Source organism: Lathyrus oleraceus, chromosome 3, assembly GCF_024323335.1.
Source record: "Lathyrus oleraceus cultivar Zhongwan6 chromosome 3, CAAS_Psat_ZW6_1.0, whole genome shotgun sequence".
NCBI classification, from domain to species: Eukaryota; Viridiplantae; Streptophyta; class Magnoliopsida; order Fabales; family Fabaceae; genus Lathyrus; species Lathyrus oleraceus.
Genome location: NC_066581.1, coordinates 94665405 through 94678467, shown reverse-complemented (window position 1 = coordinate 94678467; position 13063 = coordinate 94665405). Strand labels below are relative to the sequence as shown.

Below are 13063 nucleotides of genomic sequence, written 5' to 3'. Positions count from 1 at the left end.
TAAAACTAAATTTTTTAACTAGGGATCTATTTATCCCCCCTCTAGATCAATTATCCTCGTCTAACAACTAACATATACACAACCTTTCAAAAACTTAAAGCGACTCAAACATTTTTCCTACCTTTATTATCGTTACTAAAAACAAAGGCAAAAAAGGGGACATATAAGTTTAAAACACAAAACAAAATTTTAACTAATTCCTAGAGATAACTTAGCCTGAAGTACAAATATAAATACACAACGCATTTGACAAAGACTTTCCTTGATGAGATATTGTTGCAATTAGGGTTGGACAATTGAGCGATTTGGGTCTAGAATTTAAAATCGACACAAACCACAATTTTTGTTTTAAGACCCAATTTTGAACGATAAATTTTCGGTTTTTGAAGGATTCAGTTATATCAGTTTGGTGAGTAAATCGGGTCGGTTTAATCAATTTAATATTTATTAGAATAAACATACTAAAAAAACTCACTGTTTTTTAAAAATTCACAAACATTTATTTTCTAATTTAAAAAAAAAAATCAAAAATTTAAAAAATTTTAGAATATGCAAAAGAAGAATTTTTGTATATTATTGAAAAAAAATAATTTTTACGTAATAATATTTTAATATCATATAACACTAATTTGAGAATTATCATACTTTAAACCACATATTAAATAATACTCAAAATTTAATATTACGTGTTTTATATTATTATGAGTATATAATGTCATTATTAGATTATAAAAATGATAATAACGTAACAAATCTAATTTTTATAATGAGTCAATCCTAAAGTAATAAAAATAAATAAAATAAATATTATTTAAATTCAATCCGTTTCAATTTTTGATGATCTAAATTAGTCATTCGAACTCGACCAAAATAATTTTATATTATATAAATTAAGCAATCGACCATAAGAATCTCTATTCTAAAATTACGTTGTTAATGAATATAATTTAAGTAAAGATATAATAGTAGTTGTATTATTTTTTTTTATGTAAAATCAAAAAAGTTAAATATATATAATTATTATTTTTATAAATGTGAAAGTTTTTTTATTTTTATAAATCAGACCAAACACCAGAAGTTCCAAAACAAAAAGTAGTGTGACAATGGCCTAGGGATTCCCACTTCCAACAAGTCTCACTTTCACTGCCGCCATCTTTACAATTTTCTCTCCAAACGCGTGTTTTTGCCTTGTTTATTAACCGTATATTTCCCTCGAATATTCTTCCTTCCAAAATCATGGCGCTATTTATCAACAAAGCACGTGATATATCCATGTCATCCAATCAAATCCCTCGTCGACAACCCATAATATCCTACGTGGAATTCCAGAAATTTCCCCTAAATCTCAACCGTTAAAAATTATCATTACCATCTTCTCTTCTTCTTCTTCACACTGATTTTGCGTTTCGTGTTTTCGTACTCCAAATAGAAACGAAACCTCTTCTTCCATGGCGACACAGCATCAACCTTCAAGCGCGTTTTCCTTCCTCTCCAAAGGTTGGAGAGAAGTCCGCGACTCAGCTGACGCGGATCTACGCTTAATGAAAGACCGAGCCAACTCCTTCAAAAACCTAGCCACGTCTTTTGACCGTGAGCTTGAGAATTTCTTCAATTCGGCTGCTCCGGGGTTTTCCGTCCCGGCGATGCGTTCTTCGCCGCCTGCGGAGATCGAATTCGTGAAGAGATTGCAGCCGAAGTTGTCGGAGTTTCGACGGGCTTACTCGTCGCCGGATTTTAGTAAGAAGGTTCTGGAGAAGTGGAAGCCTAGGGCGAAGATTCGGATTGATTTGTCTGCTATTAAGAACGCGATTGTGTCGGAGGAGCTTGGGGATGGGATTGTGGATTTTAAGAGAGGGGTTAAGGGAAGCAGGGTAGGGTTTTGGGAAGGGTTGAAAGGAGAGGGTGAAGGGGAAACTGAGAGTGAAACTAGGGATTGGGAACCGATTCGAGCTTTGAAAACTAAAATTAGAGAGTTTGATAAGAGAAGTTCTTCTGTGGAAATTTTTGATGGGTTTAAGAACAGTGAATTTCTTGAGAAATTTAAGTCTAGCTTGGTATGTACTTCTTCTCCCTTTAGCAATTTTTGGGTAATGAATTATTAAGTAGTTATGCTGTTCAGGGACTGCATATGTTTTAATGAAGAGTTTGGGACTTAGAAAGGGACTCTTATTTAATTTTTTTTTCAATGTGTGGTGGACTGTTTCATATTTTGACTTGGTCAGAGTTTTATATTTTTTGATTCTTCAGACCTTGACGGGTAGCTATTAGTAGCAACTGACTTGTTTGTTGTGTTTGTTTGCTGCTGCTACTGCTTGTTTTAATGAATTGAATGAAAATAATACTTGACACAATCCTTTGAAGAATCACATTTTGGGGATGATTCATCTGTGCAGCAGAAGTGTGTCCAATCGTTTTTTTGGTTGGTGGTGTTGATGTTATAGTTTATATATCTGTTATTCTGTTTATTTTCAGTGAATCATATCTCAAGTTCGGACAAATATTTTGTTAGTTTAAGTGTCTCTTATGCGGATATTGGCGATACGTTTTATTCTTTTTATGACATATGTTGTTGTGGATAGATTCATTAAGCGCTTTCTTTTCGAAATTTGACATGTTCACTTTTTACTTCATGCAGAAATCGATGTGCAAAGAACCCCAAGAGTCAAAGGTTTGTATTTACGCTGTAATTTGTATAGTTTCTTTTGGGTTCATATATGAATTTGCTTGATCGAATATAGGGCATTTGTGTGAGGAAAAAAAGCAAAAATTGTACATAACTGGAAGGCTCTAACTTTGCATGACTCAAAATGCTTGTATATGATGATACCTCTTAGAATAGTGAATACACCTGTCCATGCATCCTTAGGCCCCTCTGGAGATATAAATCCTTCTATTATTTAGATTTTGCTTAGCTCAATTTCTGAAAATGCCTCCTTCAATTATGGGTATAGATTTTTCTTTGTTAATATAATTGTTTTCATATAATGTTATGTTTAGCTTTTGACATCAGAACATTTAGTTGGGACATAAGAGAATATTGTATGCAAGATATGCTAAAGAAATAGGGAGTAAACCTCTCAAGGATACATATGAATGTTACTTTACTCCCTCCGTCCCAAAATAACTACGTACCATCAGACTTTCACACTGATTAAGAAAATGTGGTAAATGAAAGAAAGGGAATATCAATTTTACAAAGTTATCCTTATTGACTATTGGTATATTTAATTATCATTAATGCAAGGTGAGTGAAATAGTAAGTTAGTTAGGAGTATTAATTAGATGATACAATTGAAAGATAAAAACTAAAATTTCAATTAGGAGTGAGTATATTTTGTGACAATTTATTTTTACAAATGTGACGCTTATTTTGGGATGTAGCGAGTATATTTGAATAATTGGTTCCATGATAAGGATGTTATAATTCTATACATGTCATCAACCTACTTGTACAATAATTCTCGCAACTTATTAACCTGGGGTCTTAATCTGAATCATGAGCGATGGCTAACATTTCCACACATCTTTTGCAGGAAGTGCCACCACTGGATGTACCTGAACTTCTGGCCTACTTTGTTAAACAGTGTGGGCCTTTTTTGGATCAACTTGGAGTCAGCAGAGGTACTTCATTATGCATAACTTATATGGAATATCATTGCGATGCAGCCCATGCTTTCACTCTTTATATATCTTATCTAAAAGTATGTATGTTGTTTACAATATCTTCTCTTGAAATGAAAGTCATTTTCCTGTTTCAGCATTCTTGTCTTCATAAATCACCAAGTTCGTCCCCCTTTCTTTAACTCTCAACATTGTAAAACTTTCTTTTCTTACAATAATAAAATGTGAGCAAATAATCTGGAATACCTCTGCAGTCAACTCTTGGCAAAGCATTATTTTCTGTGTTACTAGCAAATCAGCTGTATGAAACAAACCAATGAAATGGTTTCATACAAGTGTGTGATTAAGAGTTAATATTTTCATTTGCCTGAAAAAACATTTTATACTCTTATTTTAATACGATGTGAGAGATAACAAAACAAACTTGGATTTATGGGAGATTTGATGAACATATACACATACTTTCAATCCAATTGTAGATTTTTCAAAACACCCATTCTATAGTTATTCACCATTCGACTTCTCCGAAAATCTATCGATCTATAACTTTGTATAATTTCTATGTTCATAAAATTTGCTGTTGGGTTGAAAGTATACAATGTGTATAACATGCCTATGATATAAAGTTCACTAATTCAAGATCATCTTGTACTCTCCATCAAAATATCTTCAAATTAATGTAGAGAACATACTCAAATAAAATATTAAGCATCTGATCACAAACTTATTGTCTACATTTTCTGAAATTTCTCATTTAAGATCTGCATAATTAGTTGGTTATATTTTAACTATTGGATCCGTTAGAGCATGACTAGTTTATGAATTTACCATTGGTTTGAAAATGTACTTCTTAAACATTGTGCATATAAATTTCCCATATTTTCAATATTGTTTTCTACTCCATTAAATTATATTTAAATTAAATGTTTCCTGATACTATTCATGAATGTTTGTGAGTAAGCAGGACTATGTCTTTCCTATTTTACAGCTTTCTATTTAGTCTACAATTGTTTGTTTTACTTTATCTTCCCTTCGATTTTGTTGATTTCTCAAATTTGTGATTGTTGCAGATACATGCGACAAGATGGTTGAAAGCTTGTATAGCAAACGCAAGAACCAACTTCTACTGCAGTCTGTTTCTGAGGAAGAATCTTCTTTACTTGGGAATGGAAACATAAATGATGAATTGGATCTGCGAATAGCCAGTGTTCTTCAGAGCACAGGACACCGGTATGAAGGTGGACTTTGGACAGACCGTCCAAAGCAGGATTTCTCTAACAATGAAAGACATGTTGCCATAGTCACAACTGCTAGTCTTCCTTGGATGACGGGAACAGCTGTGAACCCACTATTTCGAGCTGCATATTTATCACAGTCTAAAAAGCAGAAAGTCACTCTGCTGGTTCCATGGCTTTGTAAATCGGACCAGGAACTAGTTTATCCCAGCAACCTCACTTTTGCTTCCCCAGAAGAGCAAGAAGGTTATATACGCAACTGGCTTGAGGAAAGAACTGGTTTTAAGGCGGAGTTCAAAATTTCATTTTATCCCGGGAAGGTAATTTTCTGATATTGTTAGCTATAGAGTAATTCTTCCAAGACCACATTGCCTATAAGCACAGCCAATGACAAGGTCAAAAATATATAAAAATCATATTAGAAAGGGAAAGTCCTTGCTGAATTTAATCTAATATATCATCTTAAGGGAAAAACCTAGAAAGATTATCAGAGAAGTTATTAAGAAATATCTCGAGATTAATGGTTTGGATAGAAGCATGGTCCTTGATAGAATATTATGGTGAAAGTTGATCCATGTAGCCGACCCACTTAGTGGGATAAGGCTTAGTTGTTGTTGTATATCATCTTAAGGTTTTGATTTGTTTTTGCTCACATAAGAATTGTTTGGTGGGCTATATTCTATCATATTTTATTTCATTAATGTCAGTACTAACACTTTGTCCTTCTTGGATATAGTTTTCAAAGGAAAGGCGTAGTATATTACCCGCTGGAGATACTTCTCAATTTATACCATCCAGGGATGCTGACATTGCTATCCTGGAAGAACCAGAACATTTGAATTGGTATCATCATGGGAAACGTTGGACGGATAAATTCAACCATGTTGTTGGCATTGTCCACACCAATTACTTAGAATACATAAAGAGGGAGAAAAATGGGGCACTTCAGGCATTCTTTGTGAAACACATCAACAACTGGGTTACAAGAGCATACTGTAACAAGGTATGAGAATTTAACATCGTAGCATGTAAGCTTGAATTAACTTGGGAGATAGCTGAAATGATTATAGTTGTTTGGTTGCTAAATTTGTCATGGAGTTCTATTATGTAAAGAGAATTGAAATTGAACATGGCAAAAGGGACTAAATGGTTTAGGATTTATATTCAGGTTCTTCGTCTCTCGGCTGCTACTCAGGATTTACCCAACTCTGTAATTTGCAATGTTCATGGTGTGAATCCCAAGTTCTTAAAAATTGGAGAAATGATTGCTGCAGAGAAAGAGCTAGGGCAGAAGGCTTTCACAAAAGGGGCATATTTCTTGGGAAAGATGGTATGGGCAAAGGGATATAAGGAGTTGATAGATTTATTAGGAAAGCATAAGACTGACCTTGATGGCTTCAACATGGATGTATTTGGAAGTGGAGAGGATGCTCATGAAGTTCAGAGTTCAGCTAGAAGATTGGATTTGAATCTCAACTTTCAGAAAGGAAGAGATCATGCAGATGATTCCCTTCACAGGTAAGACCAATTTGAAAATTTAACTTCAAACTTTAAACTACGATACATTCACCGGAAGGTTCTCCACATTGTTCTGAAACATACTACACAAAATTGGGAAATTAACTTTGAAGTTGTATCTATTGCAACATGGAACTGAGTTATCCTTCATCCTCTCCTATCTTCATAAAGTAGATTTCTTTTGGGTGATTATTGCTTCTATGTTAAGAAAATGAAATTTCCAAAACTGTTTTTTCATGTACGCATAAAGGCACCTTCACCTACAGATGATAATTGTTCATGCTTATGTACCCATACACTAATTTAGAGCTTGTTTTTATTGAATTTGGTTTATTTTATTATTTTATTTTGACACTGTTCCTTAACTTAATTGAAGGTACAAAGTTTTTATAAATCCCAGCATCAGTGATGTGCTATGCACAGCTACTGCTGAGGCACTTGCCATGGGAAAATTTGTAGTGTGTGCTGATCATCCTTCAAATGAGTTCTTCAACTCATTTCCCAATTGTTTGATTTACAAGACACCTGAAGACTTTGTAGCAAAAGTTAAAGAAGCATTAGAAAATGAGCCTTATCCTCTCACTCCTGAACAAAGATATAAACTTTCTTGGGAAGCTGCAACTCAAAGATTTATGGAATATTCCGATCTGGACCAAATCCTGAACAAGGAAAAGGATGGCGTAAAACCAAGTAGAGATAAAGGAAAGCTCATTGGCAAGTCAGCATCAATGCCTAATCTTTCAGAACTAGCAAATGGAGGCTTAGCATTCGCTCACTACTGTCTCACTGGGAACGAGTTGCTGAGATTATGTACAGGAGCAATACCTGGGACCCGTGATTATGACAAGCAGCACTGTAAAGACCTTCATCTCTTGCCCCCACTGGTGGAAAATCCTATCTATGGTTGGTAAATAGATTGACTAGTTTGAATATGGAGTCGGCTACAAAATATTTGTGATCCCAGATTATGACAAGCAGCACTGTAAAAAAGTTATAAAATGCCGGTGATTAGCTTTAGTGCTTCAAATTTGTAGTTTCTGTTTGTTTATGGTTGTTTGTAATTAGGTGCCTATTATAATCCTTAATTTTTGTAGCTGTAATTGTTTTTGTATTTTAAGTAAGTAATGTAGTTTTTCTTTAGTACTTTTAAATCACACGTAGAATGCCGAAGTTGTTTTAGTGTGCAATGGCAAAAAATAAGTCGTCCATTCATGTAAGTTGTTGGAGTAAATGTAATAAACATGGATCAGTTTAACACGGAATAACTCTGGCTGAGAGAATCGTTGGTCATTAACAGCTTGTATTTAGTACGTCTGTTATCGGTTGGGGACTTGAGAGACACCATAGAAGTATACTAGTACTAACAGAAGATAAGGGTTGAATCCCTGAAAACTAATGTAATCAACCCCTTATTTATGTCTATCCAAAAAAACAAAAATTATTTTGTACTGCGGTGATAGAATAACACTCAGTTATAACAGCCCATACAGGTCAGTACGAGGAACTCCTGGAGTGTACTCCCTTCACAGGAAAATTTCTGATGATTTGAGGTATGATAGTCGGCAAGAGGGGAAATAAATTGCATATCTATATTATTTAGCAACAAAAGATTCATTTTTTACTCCGTCCAACAATGAATGATCTATTTGAAATATTTGAAGTAAAAGAGTATTTCACAATAAATAATTCATTTTAATTTTAAATTTATATTTTTTATTTTTTTTTCTTTTAATTAATATTATTTTTATTATTTTCAATATATAATAAAGATAATTTAGTAAAGAAATAGGCTAATTTGTTTAATTGATAAAGAGTTGATGATCCAAGTTAGCCTTCAGATTTCAATTCACTTAAACTTTGCTTGAAAAAAGAAAAAATAACAAAAAGGTAGGAAGTGAGGCTGAAAATTTCAAGAATGTCGTGCGATCGGCTATGAAAGCTCTACTTTTTAAAATATAATGTGTATACTTAGATAAAAATATAATTAAAAAAAAATGAAAATTATATGATAAAAGTTGTACAAAATAAGGATGTGTTTACACTAATTTCGATTCACTCTCACAAATTTAGATAAATTGAATGCAAATGAGTAATCCGACGAATCCCTTCAGAATACTTTAGAAACCTTAACATGAATCACACATTAAACATATCGATGGATCAACAAATAGTTTATTGAATAAAATTATCTCATTTATTCTCGTGCATTAAAAAAATAAAAAAAATGACTTACATATGATTTTTGACACTTGAAACAAGCAATTATCGTATATATTTATTCCTAATAAATATTTATAAGAATAAATAATTGGTGATAATAAATAATGTTTCAAGATAACTATTTTGATATATATATATATATATATATATATATATATATATATATATATATATATATATATATATATATATATATATATATATATATATATATATATATATATATATAAAATTTCGGTAATATCAAGAATCGTTGATTTGGTCTAGTGGTGACCCTATTCAGTTTACATGGTTCATAGTTAAGATGTCCATGGTTCAATTTTGAAAAATATAATTTTTGGCAATCACACATGAAATTTCAGTATCAAGTTACCAATATGATACATTAAATATAAGATGTTATGTCTCATATCTTTTTCATGAGAATTTAAGAGTCAAACCCTTAAACTCTATGAAGCGAGATAGACTATATCAGAAATGCACTCATAATTCATTTTTATAATCTAAGTATTTTTATCCTTTGAGATGTATCTATCATTAAGTACTTGAATCACTCTAAGGTGTCCGTGGTTCAATTTTGAAAAATGCAGCTTTTGACAACCACACATGAAATCTCGGTATCGAGTTACCAATATGACACATTAAATATAAGGCCTTGTGTCTCATATCCTTTTCATGAGAACTTAAAAGTCAAACCCTTGAACTCTATGAAGCGACACCACTTCATTATCATATAGGTAAGCTATATCAGAAATGCACCCATAATTCATTTTTATGATCCAAGTACTTTCCCCCTTTGAGATGTATCTATCATTAAGTACTTCAATCACTCTAATAGTGTAATTTCATCATTGAACTAAAGACTTGACATTAATTAAATGTGAGTTGAGTTTCTACTATTGATAATTAATTAGATATGAGTTTGTTCCACATTCCTAACAATGTCTTCACTGATATTCAATTATATCCAAAGACATTATATCTTTCAGAATCCTTTAGTCAAAGATTGCAAGATTTTTTCAAATTTTAATAAATTTTGAATATTCGATTTTTCAACTAATCATACATATGATTATTTTATGTATAATTGATAATATTACTAACTATCATCAAATCATGACACTTTTGTCATATTAGTACAATTATCATATACAACATATATTATATATTCTTGATTGTTTCGATAAACTATCATCATGACACTTTTGTCATATACACAAATTTTATGCTTTTCTTCGAATGCTAACCTTTTTAGTTTGAACTTTTACTTCTAATTAAATACATTTGAAATATATTTAATGCATTAAACATTTACAGCAATCAACAACAATGATCATACAAACTTGTCATGACTAACTTTTATTTCTTGAAGTGCGTTCAAACATGTAACTGATAAACTCCATACAACACCATAAAATTTATTTCTATTCTTTTAAAATAAACAATTTTTTTTTTGAATAACTAACATATGCATAACAAATTCTATGTGATAAATTCATGTTTCATATTTGACGATGTTATAACGTATATCCAAATAAAAGTCACAATACAAAATAATGAATTCCCATCATCAATGTTTTCTATAACTTTTCTCCATAGATATTTGTCAAATTACAATAATCTAAAATATACCAAAATTACTTTTAATATCAAGATGAACAAGAAATAATATTTTCATATTATGATACACATATAATATGAGATAAATCATTTTAAATTTAATAATTTATTTCACAAACTAAAATACAATTTAAACATGTTCTTGATATTTTTAACATTTTACTTACATCATTTTATGTTTTCAATACATGCACCATAAATCCAAATTCATAATTTTTTATTTTAATTTAATTTTTACCAAATCATTTAAATAATGCATTATTAATTAAAATAAATTACCTACACTAAACAATAATATTTAACAAGTATACACCATAAACTAAATATATTCTTATATATTCAAACTCACATACTTGAATAATTTATAAATCATACAAACATAATTTTATTGCACATGTTAAACTCAACATAAATATAAATTATTTTCAACATATTTTACAAAGATTTAGAACATCGTATAACATATATTTATTTAAAATAATTATGTACATTTCACTATGATTATGAATAAACAAACATGTATGTTTATCTCTCTTTCAACATCATTGAAAGTTGTTATCATCTTCTTTAATGTTGCATACTTTAATATTAATTATAAATAAAGTATGGATCAAAATCGATAATTGAACCTAAAGATTGTTTGAGCTTGTTTTGAGGGTTTGTTTGTAAAACATGAATAAGAAGATGAAAATGGTATGATAAAAGTTGCACAAAATAAATTCCAAAGCGTGTGGTTACACTAGACTTTATGTTCAATTCGTCCCCACCAGTTTAGACAAATTGGATACAAATGAGTAATCCGGCGAATCCTGTTCAGGATACTTTGGAAATCTTAACATAAATCGCACATTCACATTAAGCATATTGATCAACGATATTTTATAGAATAAAGAATGACTTAGATATAATTTTGGCACTTCAAACAAGCCTTTTTCGTTTATATTTATGCCTAATAAGTATCTCTATTTATAGAAAAACTTGTAGTAATTGGTGATGAGAAATAATGTTTCAAGATAACTATTCCAAAACATTTATATATACATAACATTCGGTAATATCAAGAAACGTTGCTTTGGTCTAGTGGTTACCCTTTCAGTCCACACGCTCCATAGTTAAGGTGTCCATGGTTCAATTTTGGCAAATGCAGCTTTTGGCAATCACATATGAAATCTCGATATCGAGTTACCAATATGGCACATTAAATATAAGGCCTTGTGTCTTATATCCTTTTTATAAGAATTTAAGAGTCAAGCCCTTGAACTCTATGAAGCAGAACCACTTCATTTTCACATAGATAGACTATATCAGAAATGCACTCATAACTTATTTTTATGATCCAAGCACTTTTATCCCTTGTGATATATCTATCATTAAGTGCTTCAATAACTCTAATAGTGCATTTTCATCATTGAACTCAAGACTTAACGTGAATCAAGTGTGAGTTGAGTTTCTACTATTGATGATTAATTAGATATGAACTTATTCCACATTCCCAAGGATGTCTTCACTGTATTCAATTATATCCAACGACATTATATTTTTGTCAATCCTTTCGTCAAAGAATTGCAAGATTTTTCCAAACTTTAATCAATTTCGAATATTCAATTTTTCAACTAATCATGCATATGATTATTTTATGTACAATTGATAGTATTACTAATTATCATCAAATCATGTCACTTTTGTCATATTAGTACAATTATCATATACAACACACACACATATATATATATATATATATATATATATATATATATATATATATATTATATATATATATATATATTCTTGATAGTTCTGATAAACTACCATCATGACATTTTTGTCATTCATTTTGTCATATACACAAATTTTATGTCATTCTTCATTTGCTAACCTTTTTAGTTTGAAGTTTTACTTCCACTTCAATATGTAAAAAATATATTTAATGCATTAAATATTAATAGCAATAAACAACCATGATCATACAAATTTGTCATGACTAACTTTTATTGCATGAAGTGGTTCAAACATATAATTCATAAACTCCATATAAATACAACATCATAGAATTTATTTATATTCTTTTAAAATCAACAATTTTCTTGGATAACTAACATATGTATAACAAATTCTATCTGATAAATTCATGTTTCATATTTGACGAGGTTATACCGTATATCGAAATAAAGGTCACAATACAAAATAATAAATTTCCATCATTAATATTTTCTATAACTTTTCTCCATAAATATTTGTCAAATTACAATAATCTAAAATATAAAAAAAATTCTTTTAATATCAAGACGAACAAGAAATAATATTATTATGATACACATATAATACGAGATAAATCATTTTAAATTTAATAAATTTTTCACAAACTGAAATACAATTTAAACATGTTCTTGATATTTTTAACATTATACTTACATCATTTTATATTATCAATACATGCACCATAAATTCAAATTCATAATTTTTTATTTTAAACTCAATTTTAACCAAATCATTTCTTCAATAAATAATGCATTATTAATTAAAATAAATTACTTATACTAAAGAATAATATTTAACATGTATTTTACATTCACTATACATCATAAACTAAATATATTCTTATATATTCAAACTCACATACTTGAATAATTTATAAATCATGCATACATGATTTTACTACACATGTTAAACTTAACATAAATATAAATTATTTTCAACATATTTTACAAAGATTTAGAACATCGTATTACATATATTAATCTAAAATAGTTATGTACCTTTCACCATGATAATGAATAAACAAGCATGTATGTTTATCTCTCTTTCACCATCATTGAAAGCCGTTATCATCTTCTTTAAAGTTGTATATA

General features: G+C 30.2%; 1 protein-coding gene across 1 annotated transcript; it reads left to right on the top strand.

Moving 5' to 3' along the window:
* The first annotated feature begins 1136 nt into the window (after positions 1-1136).
* LOC127125573 (digalactosyldiacylglycerol synthase 1, chloroplastic) lies at positions 1137-7664 on the top strand. The gene is made up of 7 exons (XM_051054351.1): positions 1137-2054; positions 2636-2668; positions 3534-3621; positions 4692-5176; positions 5593-5859; positions 6025-6374; positions 6751-7664. Exons 1-7 carry the CDS (start codon positions 1449-1451, stop codon positions 7283-7285), a joined length of 2364 nt encoding a protein of 787 aa, XP_050910308.1. The 5' UTR covers positions 1137-1448; the 3' UTR covers positions 7286-7664.
* Positions 7665-13063: the final 5399 nt, after the last annotated feature.

Bases quoted from the DNA above. Each gene is read 5' to 3' on its own strand.
- LOC127125573 (XM_051054351.1), top strand. From the start codon at position 1,449: ATGGCGACACAGCATCAACCTTCAAGCGCGTTTTCCTTCCTCTCCAAA. The intron at 2,055-2,635 runs GTATGTACTTCT...TACTTCATGCAG, and splicing joins AGAAATTTAAGTCTAGCTTG to AAATCGATGTGCAAAGAACC. The intron at 5,177-5,592 runs GTAATTTTCTGA...TCTTGGATATAG, and splicing joins TTTCATTTTATCCCGGGAAG to TTTTCAAAGGAAAGGCGTAG.